At 34.6% G+C, this 14,793-nt stretch overlaps 1 protein-coding gene across 3 annotated transcripts in view; it reads left to right on the plus strand.

Moving 5' to 3' along the window:
• The window catches only part of LOC123531358 (ATP-dependent RNA helicase DHX8-like), a 38,048-nt gene extending 26,345 nt beyond the window's left edge, over positions 1-11,703 (plus strand). For 2 of the 3 annotated variants that reach the window (XM_045312219.2, XM_045312220.2), the window contains exons 15-24: positions 603-788; positions 1,498-1,584; positions 1,930-2,031; positions 2,308-2,511; positions 3,267-3,407; positions 4,185-4,478; positions 4,807-4,935; positions 5,387-5,583; positions 7,448-7,627; positions 8,447-11,703. In XM_045312219.2, coding sequence (XP_045168154.2) covers positions 603-788; positions 1,498-1,584; positions 1,930-2,031; positions 2,308-2,511; positions 3,267-3,407; positions 4,185-4,478; positions 4,807-4,935; positions 5,387-5,583; positions 7,448-7,627; positions 8,447-8,684 — 1,758 coding nt within the window. In that variant the 3' untranslated portion in view covers positions 8,685-11,703. The remainder of the gene's footprint in view (positions 1-602; positions 789-1,497; positions 1,585-1,929; positions 2,032-2,307; positions 2,512-3,266; positions 3,408-4,184; positions 4,479-4,806; positions 4,936-5,386; positions 5,584-7,447; positions 7,628-8,446) is intronic. The other variant, XR_008366124.1, reaches the window with a different exon arrangement.
• Positions 11,704-14,793: the final 3,090 nt, after the last annotated feature.

Below are 14,793 nucleotides of genomic sequence, written 5' to 3' on the forward strand. Positions count from 1 at the left end.
TTTCCACCCGACCTGTATGAACCTTGCCACAATGTATGTCGTTGAGAAACCTTGGTCAGTTGTGAAACTGTGTCAACCTGGGTCACAAAACTTAGTCACAAGGTTAGGTTGTAAAAAGACTCTTTTCTACCAGACCTTTATCAAATGTCAGAATGTTTGTCTTTGTTGAAACCAAGGACATTTAGGGTCAAAAACTGGGTCACTTGGTTAGGTCATAGAAAAGCATTGCACACACACTTTCAGGCTGCACATTTTACTTGATATACAAGAAACTTGGTAGGAATGTTTATCTTGATGAATTCTAGGTCATGTTTGGAATTGAGTCATCTTTGACTAGGCCAAAAGGTCAAATCAAAGAAAAAAATGTGTTTACACTTCAGTGGCCACATTTTCTACACAGTCTTTATGAAAATGGTCAGAGTGTTTATCTCTATAGAGTCTATGGCCATTTTGAAACTATGTTTCAAGGCCAGATCATAGAAATCATTATTAGCACTCAAAAAGTTACATTTATGACTAGATCTATTTGAAATTTTTCTTGTCAGTGTACTCAAAGGTGAGTGAATTTGGGCCATCATGGCCTTCATGTATTTCATTGTTAGGTTGGTTACACGATTCGTTTTGAAGACTGTACAAGCCAGGAGACCAAGATCAAATACATGACAGAGGGTATGTTACTGAGAGAGTGTCTAATAGACAGAGATCTGACACAGTATCAGATTATGATGTTGGATGAGGCCCATGAGAGGACAGTCAGTACTGATGTTCTGTTTGGTTTACTTAAGGAGGTATTTACTTGTTATAATTTGGTTAATGTTATATTTTGGTTTATATATTCATTGTTCAGTCATTATTATATTAGGATTTAACCAGATTTAATAATCTTTGTTTCTCACGTATTCATAGACATGTTTGAATAGTTTGTTTAAATACAATTTTAAGGTTTAGCAGTATATCACAAAACCAAAAAAATTTTTAGAAGACAAACAACACCTTTAAAAACTATCTGTCTAATACATTTTACCGTTCTGTCCTGTAGAATTGGATACTTAAAATACTCTAAAAGAGTTGTCCCCCTTTTAAAAAAGAATGCCATTTGTAAAGAAATAAAAGTAAACAAATGTCAGAAATGATGTTTAACCTAATTATGTAAAGTTTAAGCACTGGTACGTTGTTGCAAATGCATCAAAACAAAGACATGTAACAGCATTTTAAAAATGGTGAGTTTTTAAAGGCGTTGAACTGTCCAGAAGTGTGGCCACTTCATGCAGTCCCTTTCCGGAATTCAATACATATACGAGTAAATTGACAATGGTTTTGTAGAATAATATAAATGCTTTATATGCTGTTCAATTTTCATGTAAAACAATTCTTTCTTTCTGTGATATTGTGATGTTCGAACTTTTTTATCCGAAACATGGACCTAACTCTTAACACATACATAGACAAACAAATGTAAATAAAAACCATGTAAAACTTCATTTTGTAATTCCACAGGCAGTAAAGAAAAGGAAAGATCTGAAATTGATTGTGACGTCTGCCACACTAGATGCAGTCAAGTTTTCACAGTATTTCTTTGAATCTGTAAGTACCTTCATTAGTTTGATTCTGTAAATATTTTCTTTATTTTGATTACATTGTCACCTTTTTTACTTGACTCTGTAAGCATTTTCTTGACTTTGAATCTGTAATTACTTCCTTTCAGTTGTAGTAATATTTTTCACAGCTGATATCCAGTTTCCTTGTTGCCTGCTTTCACTGTGTCAGGTGTTGATTTTCGAAAAAGTTGCAACAGTTAGTCATATTCAGGGGTAAATGGTAAAAAAAGGATTAAATTTTATTAAAAGTAAAAATTATTTCTGCTGTTTAGTGACTTTCTTAAAGTAACTGTTGCAGATATCAGTACATACTTATCTGATTTAATTTCAGCCTATTTTCACTATTCCTGGTCGCACATATCCTGTTGAAATTTTGTACACAAAAGAAGCCGAGACAGACTACCTGGATGCTTCAATGATAACAGTAATGCAGGTATGTACATCTTGACGATCACTGATAAGCCTTATGGTGTATTATCAGTTTGTATAGAATTGCCATAAAAAGCAAAATTTAATGGATATCAGTTTTTGTGTAAGAGCTGTTTAATTTAATTGACATAGATAATTTATAAACATAAATGTTAAACTTGGTACATGGTACAACACCACATCATTGAGATTATCAGACAAATGGATCATTGAAATAGACTTGGTATGATGTTTATTTATGAAATACTATGTACATTATTTGGATGTTTATTTTGTATAGATACATTTAATGGAGCCACCGGGAGACATTTTGTTGTTTTTGACGGGTCAGGAGGAGATTGACACAGCATGTGAGATATTGTACGAGCGTATGAAGGCGCTTGGTCCTGAGGTACCGGAACTTATCATCTTACCTGTCTATAGTGCTCTTCCCAGTGAAATGCAGACAAGAATCTTTGATCCAGCCCCTCCTGGTTCTAGAAAGGTAAGTTATAATCAGCTAATGGCAAAAATTAGTCTAATGTCATGTTCATTAAAACACTTTATTTCAAAAAAACAGTTTAATGAAGTCATACCCTTGGTGGTGTTTGCAACCCTGGAGCAATGACATAAAATTTCTTCAAATTTTTTTTAACTGATAACTGTTATCTGTTTGTTTTTATATTTCTTGCCAAAGAAAAACCAACCACAGTGTAAATGATAACTCATTTCAGATCTATAAAGTTCAGATTATGCTGGAACAATGACTCATTTAATTTGGTTTTGCTTTTGAATTACTATGCACTGATTGTTACTTTTGCCACCAATTTACGTTACAGGCTGAACTCTATGAATCCTTGTACAATTCTGTGATCTAGTTTTGATTTTTACAAGTGTCTTTTAAATAATTGCAGTTTTCCAGTTGTTCACTTTCAAAAAGTTAACAAATTTAAATATTTTGTTGTCGGTAGTTGAAGAAGGGTTAAGTTTTCTGTTTGATAGTAAAAGAACTGACTTCAGTTTTACCGAAAACTTTTAATGAAGTATTTAAATCTACTGTCATGAAATAGTATACATTTATTGACTAATGACCAGTAAGCCATTTAATAAGAGTTTTATCAAATGACATCAGGTTTTTCTTATTTTTGACTTAAGCCCAGTAGAACTATTGACTGGTCACTAGCATAAACAATAGACTGGTAAATCATATAATGACTCATGTAATCATAATGTACATTGCTAGTTAACATTCTGTTACAGGTTGTCATAGCTACCAATATTGCTGAGACATCACTGACTATAGATGGTATATATTATGTTGTGGATCCCGGATTTGTCAAACAGAATGTGTACAATGCAAAAACTGGAATGGATCAACTTATTGTCACACCTATTTCACAGGTAGGTTTGAACTGTTGTTTGTTTATATTGTTGTGGACTCACTAGGTTTGACCAGTTTGACAGAAAATCATTTATCAAAAGACATTTACCAACAACCTCTGATGCATTTTGCAAACTTGTCTTTTTGTGGGGAAACAAGTTAAGAATCAGCAAACACTGGATAGGTTAACTGCAACTGAATAAATGAATAACTTAAAAAAAACCTCATATATATGAAAAAGATGGTTCTGATCTAACAAAGAGTTTATAGTTGAGAAGCCTCAAACAATGTCTCAGATTTTATAACTTTTTCAGTTTTACTGTTTCGTTTTATTTTGGATATTTTATCTGAAGTTACAATTGATGTTAAAGTCTTCTTGTATATACATGTAATCTCTGAAGTTTGAAAGTAAGCTACCAACAGTCTGCTTTAATACTGTTAAGATATTATTTGCATGAACAAGCAAGCAGGCTTAGAACAATAAGTTTAAGGGGTTGATGGTCTTGTGAACACATTTTGCTTATTAATTCAAATGTCACCAGCCAGAATCCCTCTTTGGTTGCAATTATATCCCATCTTACACCATAAAGAGTGTGGTATAAAGTAGATTTTTGTGTGAAATAAATTCCAAACTGTCTACACAATCAAACTAAAATAACTTAAATGCTAAATCAGCTTCAATAATATTATGCGGACACTGAAGAAATCATTTCTTGTAATTTTGTTTGTGTAAACTGTAATTCCTTTCAACCTAAGAAACATTTCCTCAATTATATATGTTTTTATCTCAAATACAGGCCCAAGCAAAGCAGCGTGCAGGTCGCGCTGGCCGTACAGGACCGGGTAAATGCTACAGACTATACACGGAACGAGCGTACAGAGATGAAATGTTACCAACAAATGTGCCTGAAATTCAGAGAACTAACTTAGCAAGTGTTGTGCTATCTTTAAAAGCTATGGGAATAAATGATTTATTAACATTTGATTTTATGGATGCTCCGCCTATGCAAACATTGGTTGCGGCTATGGAACAGCTTCATGCACTCAGTGCGTTAGATGACGAGGGGCTGTTAACAAGGCTTGGCAGACGGGTAAGTTACAGTAGTTGTTATATCTAAGTGTAAATCTCTTTTAGAATTTTAGATCAACAGTATATTAAGTACTTCATCTCAATAAATGATATATTATTGCTTCACAGAAACTGTGCCACTGGGGAGGAATCAGATTATTATGATGATAGATAGATAGAATTTTGAGTCTAATGGTTACATTTATAAGCAGATTATAATCTTTTTCAAGCGTGAAACCTTTATCTAGTTCTTTGATCTGTTATTTTGCATGTTTATGAATATGAACAGATTTTTGATCGTTTAAAACAAGACTGTTGATTTTAACTATAAAATATGATAATTATTTTAGATGGCTGAGTTTCCACTAGAGCCCATGTTATCAAAGATGTTGATTATGTCTGTACACCTTGGCTGCTCCGATGAAATTCTCACTATTGTGTCAATGTTATCTGTACAAAATGTCTTCTACAGACCCAAGGTAAGTCTCATTGATGTAAAAGAAATGATATATTTTAAGCAATAAAATTTTGCTTTGAGAGCCATTATACAGAAATGTGATAAGAGAAAAAACAATATGATTAAAATTATTTGTCAAAACTAAACATCTCTGTTGTATAGGAATGAACATTTTTTGTAGCAACTCTCTTGTACTAACATTACCTGACCAACTTAAATGAAGCAAGAAAAAAGGGGAAAAAGATACAGGTGGCACAGTAGCCAAATAAGAAATATATATATTTCACTTGCGTACCAAAAAAGGATGAAAACTTACCAAGAAATTCCTTTACAGTCATATATAATAATAGGTATTTCTTGCCTACCAAGCATGAAAAGTATCAATTTGTCTTACAAAAGCAGACATGTAAGATCCTAATATTCTGAATAAACTTTTGAGTAATTTAAAGCTTATGCATTTCTTTTGCTTTCAGGATAAACAGGAGTTAGCTGACCAGCGTAAAGCCAAGTTCCATCAGATAGAAGGGGATCATGTAACATTGTTGGCAGTTTACAATGCTTGGAAAAATAATAAATTCTCCAGTCCATGGTGCTTTGAGAACTTTGTGCAGGTGCGAACACTTAAACGAGCACAGGATGTAAGGAAACAGATGTTGGGCATTATGGATAGGTAGGTGCACTATACAAGACATATAAAATAGTGATAAATTCTATATTTTGCCAAGAATGTTAGTTGTAATGAGTCCTTCTTTTGTCCTTTGTTTACATTTTTTTTAGCTCACCTGAGCAAGAAGTGCTCAAGGTGAGCTTTTGTGATTGCCCTGTGTCCGTCTTCCGTCCGTCGTCAACAATTTGAGTGTTAACACTCTAGAGGTCACAATTTTGACCTAATCTTAATGAAACTTGGTCAGAATGTTTCCCTCAATAAAATCTTGGATGAGTTCGATATTTGGTCATCTGGGGTCAAAAACTAGGTCACCAGGTCAAATCAAAGGAAAAGCTTGTTAACACTCTAGAGGTCACAATTTTGGCCCAATCTTAATGAAACTTGGTCAGAATGTTACCCGCAATAAAATCTTGGAAGAGTTTGATATTGGGTCATCTAGGGTCAAAAACTAGGTCACCGGGTCAGATCAAAGGAAAAGCTTGTTAACACTCTGGAGGTCACAGTTTTGGCCCAATCCAAAAATGAAACTTGGTCAGAATGTTACCCTGAGTAAAATCTTGGAAGAGTTCGATACTGGCTCATCTGGGTTCAAAAACTAGGTCACCAGGACAAATCAAAGGAAAAGCTTGTTAACACTACAGGCTACATTTATGACTATATCCTCATGAAACTTGGTCAGATTGTTAATCTTGATGATCTCAAGGTCCAGGTTGAATCTGGGTCATGTAGGGTTAAAAACTAGGCCACCAGGTCAAATCAAAGGAAAAGCTAATTAACATTCTAGAGGCCACATTTATGACAATATCTTAGTGAAACCTGGTCAGAATGTTAATCTTGATGATCCATAGGCAAAGTTCAAATCTGGGTCAGGTGGGGTCAAAAACTAGGTCACCAGGTTAAATCATAGGAAAAGCTTGTTAACACTCTAGAGGTCACAATTTTAGACCAATTTTTATGAAACTTGGTCAGAATGTTACCCTCAATAAAATCTTGGATAGGTTCGATATTGGGTCATCTGGGGTTAAAAACTAGGTCACCAGGCCAGATCAAAGGAAAAGCTTGTTAACACTGTAATGGCCATATTTATGACCATATCTTAATGAAACTTGGTCAGAATGTTAATCTTGATGATCTATAGGTCAAGTTCAAATCTGGGTCATGTGGGGTCAAAAGCTAGGTCACTAGGTCAAATAAAAGGAAAAGCTTGTTAACACTCCAGAGGCCACATTTATGACTGTATCTTCATGGAACTTAATCAGAATGTTAATCTTGATGATCTTTAGGTCAAGTTTGAATCTGGGTCATGTAGAGACAAAAACTAGGTCACCGGGTCAAATCAAAGGAAAAGCTGATTAACACTTTAGAGGCAACATTTATGACCATATCTTAATGAAACTTGGTCAGAATGTTGATCTTGATGATCTTTAGGTCAGTAGGTCAGGTGAGCGATACAGGGCCATGAATAACTTGTTTATTAATAATATGTCATCAATATTTTTCTCTTTCAGTTATTTTAAAAGTAAAATCTGCCTATAGTTTTCTTAGAAATTATCTTGTATCTTTGTTTTATTGCCAGTGTCTATTTTTATAAGGGAAGGCCCTGTTAGATTTGTTGCTAAATGAAAAATGTATGATCTTGGACTCTGTGTCAACTCACTGAAGAACCATTACTTTTCATGCTCTAGGACAGAGAAATTAAAAAAAAGTATACAGGCAAAGGCATAATCACAAAAACATACCTGTAACATTAGAGATATAGGGCTCAAATACAATAGATTTTATAGGAGTTGCATCTCTTGCAGAAATAGGAGATACAGACTGTGTTATATGTATGTAATATCTCTGTATAATTATTTTTTATCACCAGACACAAGCTCGATGTGGTGTCAAGTGGTAAGAACACATCGAAGGTACAGAAGGCAATATGTAGTGGTTTCTTCAGGAACGCTGCCAAGAAAGATCCACAGGAAGGATATAGAACACTTGTGGACAGCCAGGTTGTCTATATACACCCCTCTAGTGCTTTATTCAACAGGCAGCCAGAATGGTGAGTACTATAATGCATAGAAAATATAAAAAAAAATCTTAGGCTTTTAAAAATCATATCTTGTGAAACTAAACTGTATTTAGTTCATTAGAATATAAATTGTTATGAATCATCCCATTTATTCCAAATCTGTTCTTCACAAGGCTGTGATATACTCTTAGTGAATGGAAGGTTTTTATAAAAGGAACATGTAATAGAAGGATAAATTAATAAATAGTTATGTACAGGGTACTAACTTATTATTCATGTAAATACAGGCTACTAATTTATTATTCTGTGTATTGACTTATTATTGAATTATGAACAGGATAATGACTTACTATTCAGTGCATATACAGGGTACTAACATACTCTTCAATGTATTTAAAAGGGTCTGACTTATTATTCAATGTATTTAAAAGGGTCGTACTTATTATTCAAAGTATTTAAAAGGGTTTCACTTATTATTCACTTATTATTCAATGTATTTAAAAGGACCTGACTTATTATTTGTATTTAAAAGGGTCTGACTTATAATTCAATGTATTTAAAAGGGTCTGACTTATTATTATTCAGTGTATTTAAAAGGGTCTGACTTATTATACAATGTATTTAAAAGGGTCAGACTTATTATGCAGTGTATTTAAAAGGGTCTGATTTATTATTCAATGTATATACAAGGTACTAACATTATTCAATGTATTGACAGGCTACTGACTTATAATTCTGTATAACATATACAAGGGAAAAAGTTAAAACTTATTAATGTATTAATTAGATACTAATTTATTATTCAGTGTATAATGCAGGGTAATTACTTATTTTACAATGTATTTACAGGGTAATATATCATGAACTTGTATTGACAACAAAGGAATACATGAGAGAAGTAACAGCGATGGACCCTAAATGGTTGGTCGAGTTTGCTCCAAAATTCTTCAAGTTCTCTGACCCAACAAGACTGAGTAAACAAAAGAAACAACAAAAGATTGAGCCATTATATAATAAGTATGACGATCCAAACTCATGGAGAATATCCAGGGCTTTCAGAAAGTTCCATACAAAAGTTACATTCTGAATGGATTACACCATTGTGTATGTTACTAGGCATTCTTAGTGGATTGCACCTGTGTATAGGATACTGTACATTCTGTGTGGCTGACACCATTGTATAAGTTACTGTAAAATCTGAGTGGATTACACCAGTGTATAAGTTACTGTGCCTCCGTGGTTTCTGTGTGAAAGTGTACATCAAACAGTGACATTCTGAAGGAAGAATTGACATACAGCTATCACTGCTCAGTGGCTCAAGCACCCAGGCTTACTTCAGTAATTCATTTGGTCCTCGACAGTTTTACTTGTATATTCTAAGTTTGGATTACTTGCAACCTTGGATAACTCGAACATTTAGCTTATCCCTGTGCAGCCTTTAGTATTGGTTGCACTTGATGTCTACACAACCTACATGACAGGGTGTTATTTATGTAATCGGTAACTTACAGATATTACATAATGAGGAGGTTTTCACAGTTATTTTTAAACAGTAAAGTCCTGTTCGAAATACTCTACAATCTCTTCAGCCATTTTGTTCCTTTTTGGTACATGACCTTTCAGCTAAATGTATACAATTGATGTTACACACAGTAGCTAGTGTAATGGATATTTGATTCTCCTTAAACATGGTTCTGTTATGTCAGAGAATTTAATGAAAATGTCACTGGAAAGTTTTGAAAGAAGATTTCAAATGAAAGAGATACATGGAAGGAAAGAAAAATCTTGCAATATTTTAGTTTTACAGATACTAAGAAGTCTTTTAATTTTGTTGTCTGTAGATTGGGTAATGTTTTCATTGATTTTTTAGCTCACCTGAGCAATGCGTTCTTCTGATCACTCGATGTCCGGCGTCTGTCTATCGTCTGTCTGTCTGTCCGTCAACATTTCGCTTGTGTATGCGATAGAGGCTGTATTTTTCAACTGATCTTCATGAAGTTTGGTCAGAATGATTAACTTGATGAAATCTAGGCAGAGTTCCAAAATGGGTCATCTGGGGTCAAAAACTAGGTCACTAGGTCAAATCAAAGAAAAACCTTGTGTATGCGATAGAGGCTGTATTTTTCAATTAATCTTCATGAATTTTGTCAGAATGATTACCCTGATGAAATCTAGGCAGAGTTCGAAAATGGGTCATCTTGGGTCAAAAACTAGGTCACTAGGTCAAATCAAAGAAAAACTTTGTGTATGCGATAGATGCTGTATTTTTCAAGTAATCTTCATGAATTATGGTCAGAATGATAACCTTGATGAAATCTAGGCCGAGTTCGAAAATGGGTCATCTGGGGTCAAAAACTAGGTCACTAGGTCAAATTAAAGAAAAACCTTGTGTATGCAATAGAGGCTGTATTTTTCAATTGATCTTTATGAAATTTGGTCAGAATTATTGCCTTGATAAAATCTAGGTCAACTTCGAATATGGGTCATCTGGGGTCAAAAAGTAGGTCATTAGGTCAAATCAAAGAAAAACCTTGTGTATGCGATAGAGGCTATTTTTTTCAGTTGATCTTCATGAAATTCAGTCAGAATGATTGCCTTAATAAAATCTTGGTCAAGTTTGAATATGGGTCATCTTGGATCAAAATTAAGTCACTAGGTCAAATCAAAGAAAAACCTTGTGTATGCAATAGAGGCTGTATTTTTCAATTAATCTTCATGAATTTTGGTCAGAATGATTACCCTGATGAAATCTAGGCAGAGTTCGAAAATGGGTCATCTTGGGTCAAAAACTAGGTCACTAGGTCAAATCAAAGAAAAACTTTGTGTATGCCATAGAGGCTGTATTTTTCAAGTAATCTTCATGAATTTTGGTCAGAATGATAACCTTGATGAAATCTAGGCCGAGTTCGAAAATGGGTCATCTGGGGTCAAAAACTAGGTCAGAATTATTGCCTTGATAAAATCTAGGTAGAGTTTGGTTATTGGTCATCTGTGGTCAAAAACTAGGTCACTAGGTCAAATCAAAGAAAAACCTTGTGTATGCAATAGAGTCTGTATTTTTCAATTGATCTTTATGAAATTTGGTCAGAGTGATTTCCTTGATGAAATCTAGGTCAAGTTTGAATATGGGTCATCGGGGGTCAAAAACAAGGTCACTAGGTCAAATAAAAGAAATACTTGTGTTTGCTCCAATTTTAATGATACTTGGTCAGAATATTTTTTCCATGCAATCACTAGGTCTATGTTTATACTGTTATGGTGTATTATGGTGTGTTTCTCAGGTGAGCGACCTAGGGCCATCTTGGCCCTCTTGTTTATGATATTCACTAATAACACCACTCACAAATTTGAAATATTCCTGAATATTAAAGGCTCATAATGCCTTTGTTTATTATGTGGCTGCCACATCTTTCGTTATCAATGTCAAATATATTAATTTCATGGTATATCCTATTTTCAATAATTATTTTCTCTAATATTTGACCAAGGTTTGAATATTGATTAACATAATGCAAAAGTTTTAGTTAGTCTATTGTTTTTGATTACCTCCCTTGATGGCTGTAACTGTAAAAGTTCATGTGCAGTATTAAAAGTGGTGATTTTCTAACCATGTAATTATGCATAACCACACACATTTCATCTGTTTTTAACTTAAAATTGAAAGCCTTATGGAATTGTAATCTGCGTCATGTCCTAGAACACAAACACTCGTGTTTTGCAAATTCTTAGTAGTGCGAAGGAAGCTATTAACTTTGAAATCGCTGAATCAAGTCTATGTATAAATTACCCAATTTATAGTGTTTCATTGGGACATAAAAGATAAGATAAATCATAACTGTACATTAATTGTTGAGGTTTTGCTTGTTGGATTAACTTAGCTACAGAATTAACTTAGCTACAGAATCCGCAAGATTTCCAAGGAGTATTACCAATTTTGACTGTATAACTATTTACAGCTTGTATTAAGTTTATGACTTGTACATACTAGTAAATTTATGTATTTTCATTTGTGTTAAATACATGTTTACAACTGTGATGAACTTTTAAATCTTTTATCAATTTATGAGTAAAAAAACAACTTGAAGTAAATAAATGTGAAAATTGTAGTTGATTTTGATATTTTCCTCGGAGAAATGGAATGTATAAAAAGGAAATTGTTATGTTGGTGTAGAGAAAATTCAGAAATTCCCTTATCTCAGACTTCATATACATTCTACCTACATCCATTAGGTGTTTGGTTATGAGACTTTGCCTCCAGGATCATTTCGGTTGCCACGATTGGCATTGACGATCATTCGTTAGGGGACAACACTGCAAATCTTGTCACTTTGGTATACCCAAACTACGTTCCTGATCAATTTGGTGACCTTGTTCATTCACTTTATACCTGATCAATTTGAATTCATCAGTGTGAATCCAAGATCAATTTGGTGACCGCACTGTGCACACGGCCTTAATATGCGCCATGATTAATTTAGTGACGTCACTGTCTACCCATAAATTGGTGGCCTCACTTTGCTCTCGTGATCAATTTAGTGACCTCGCTGTGCGCTCGTGATTTATTTGTTGACCTCGCTATGCGCCGGTGATTAATATGGTGACCTCACCGCGTCCATGATAAATTTTGTGACCTTTGATCGATTCGGTTAATCCTTACCGTGCATCTTTAGCTCACATTGCAGATATCAATTTGGTGTTCTCGATGCGCTGCCTTGATCAACGTATGAAAACATTAGTGTTCAAAAAGTACTTTCTAAATCAATGTGGTTAATCATTTGCATACATGATCATTTGCTTACCTCATATTTTTATTTCGATGTAAATGAGGTGTAGAACCAATATTTTATTCTTGTTTAGGTAGTAAAACTTGCACTGTGTTGGTGTGCCGTTAAGCCCAAATAAAAAAAAACGAAATCAATACCTTACTGTGCATACGCATAAATTCAGTAAAGCCACATCCATAATATGGTGACCTGTTTATGTACCAATGGTCAGTCTAGATACACAGCAATGCATTTAGTTATATGGTACTCGGGCGGGCATAATTTGAGCGTGTATAAAGTTTGCACGATAAAAAAGCTGCTCTGCAGAAAATCTTGAATTCTTAACATACAAAAAATGTGTGAATGTGCAACTTTAAAAAAGATATGTAGAGAAAGGGCTGCTGTGGTGTAGCCATTCGTATATAATAAATTTTCTAGCACTCTGATATGAAACATCTGCCGTGCGGACATAGGACAGAAACTGCGCGCTCTAGAATTATCTAAATATTTTGAGGTGGACGGGGAAGGGAAATTTGTTAAAAAAATGAAGTTCTAAAAAATCGCCAAATGTTACCGTAACGCAAGTCTTAATTACAAAGCTGAACGAACTTCTTACAATGAAATTCTGATGTTAGCTTGATGTTTATAATGATCATGACCATGGTAATAATAATAACAATGATAAAAATAATAATGACAACAACAATAATGTTATTTTGCTAGGGTTTTAAATTACTTCAAACAGCACTCGATCCATTTACGTCTAAATGCGTCTTTGATTCATTTACTTCTCGGTACGTTCTCAGTCCAGCATTAGTGATATATGAGCTGCGCCATGAGAAAACCAGCATAGTGCGTTTGCATCCGCGCAGTCTGGTCAGGATCCACGCTGGTCGCTTTCAAAGCCTATTGTAATTAGAGAAACCGTTAGCTGATGCGCAGGCTGGTCTGGATCCATGCTAGTCGCAAACGCACTATGTTGGTTTTCTCATGGCGCGGCTCATATTATCGTTATCCATTTACTCTCCGCTATGTAATTGATTCATTTGCTCCCCAGTGTGTTCATGATCAGTTTCTTCTATACTGCACCCGTGATCCATATTCTGTCCGTGACTTCGTGATCAATTTACCTCTATGTGCGTCCGTGAACCATTTACTCCTCAGTACGTCTATGAGCCATATCTCAGTGTGTCCGTGATCCATACTTATCAATGCATCCATGCTCCATTTACTCTACACCAGTCCCTGAGTTTTATCCATTTAGACATGTGTGTGCGTTATCCGTTTCATGACTCCTTTTTGTGGGTTTGCGTATAACAGTACAAGCTGCATTAATGGAAGAGCGAAAAGTGGTATTTTACACGACTGGTCTCTTAATGTTACGTAGTTTGTACACTTTAATAAGGTAAAACTTAACTGAAAAAAGTGGTCTCTTAATGAAAATGACCTCTTAACGGACGTGGTTTCTGTAGCAAGTCTGACTCTAAAACAATTGATAAAAAGTTTTTAAAAGAAGATGCGTTACTTTTTATGCAGATCTTGTTGTTCTTACCGAGTGCAGGAGTACTGTGTGTTACAGTTACGTTAAGGGTTCGAAGACTGGGCTGATTCGGCTAACTTCCAGTTAAGTCAAGTGATCTTAAAAATAACCAATGCTTTTACACGTAAAATACGTCAGTCAGTCAATGTCCACAAAGTACTGGTAAGATTATTACGATCATTCCGGGTTACCGCATTAGTACAATTAACAACCTAACTGGATTACTGAAAGGATTTTGTAACATTAAATATCGTATAGCATTGACCTCGATTGTTAAGCTTTACCTGATAAATAAATAAGTAAATGATTAAAGAGGACCGCGGTGGTTTAAAAAGTAAGAAACATGTGCCACATTTAGCCCACGAAGCTAACAGGAGACGGTCTCAGATAATACTAAAACAGGATAATTTACACTGTATTTGTACGTTAATTTCATGATCACACCTGTCCTTCATGACATGTCTCTACTAAATGTACGTCAGGGATTGAAGAAATGAAAGCTGGCATTTTTAGGCTGCGGGATAATGAAGGTACATGTACGCCTGCACTTGAAACCCTGTTCACAACCAGTCCATATTGAATGTCTAGAGCCATAAGGGAAAAGCCGAAAACTAAAGCATTATGCGTAAATTACAATTTTCAAAAAAGTTGCTTTTTTTTGGGGGGGGGGGGGGGGGGGGGGGGGGCGATATTATCACTGTCTAAATACATGTAAATAAAGATAATATTTGCTTGTAATCAGTTTATTAAAATTCTTTGACAACCATTTACCAAAACGCATTTTATTTTTTATCAAAGATGCCACACAACCCGAAATGTTTGCATTATCGAATTCCTTCTGTTGTGGGTGACAGAGGGAATCCGATCATATGACATGTACTGATTGTTATCGA

This window comes from Mercenaria mercenaria, chromosome 11, assembly GCF_021730395.1.
Source record: "Mercenaria mercenaria strain notata chromosome 11, MADL_Memer_1, whole genome shotgun sequence".
Lineage (NCBI taxonomy): Eukaryota > Metazoa > Mollusca > Bivalvia > Venerida > Veneridae > Mercenaria > Mercenaria mercenaria.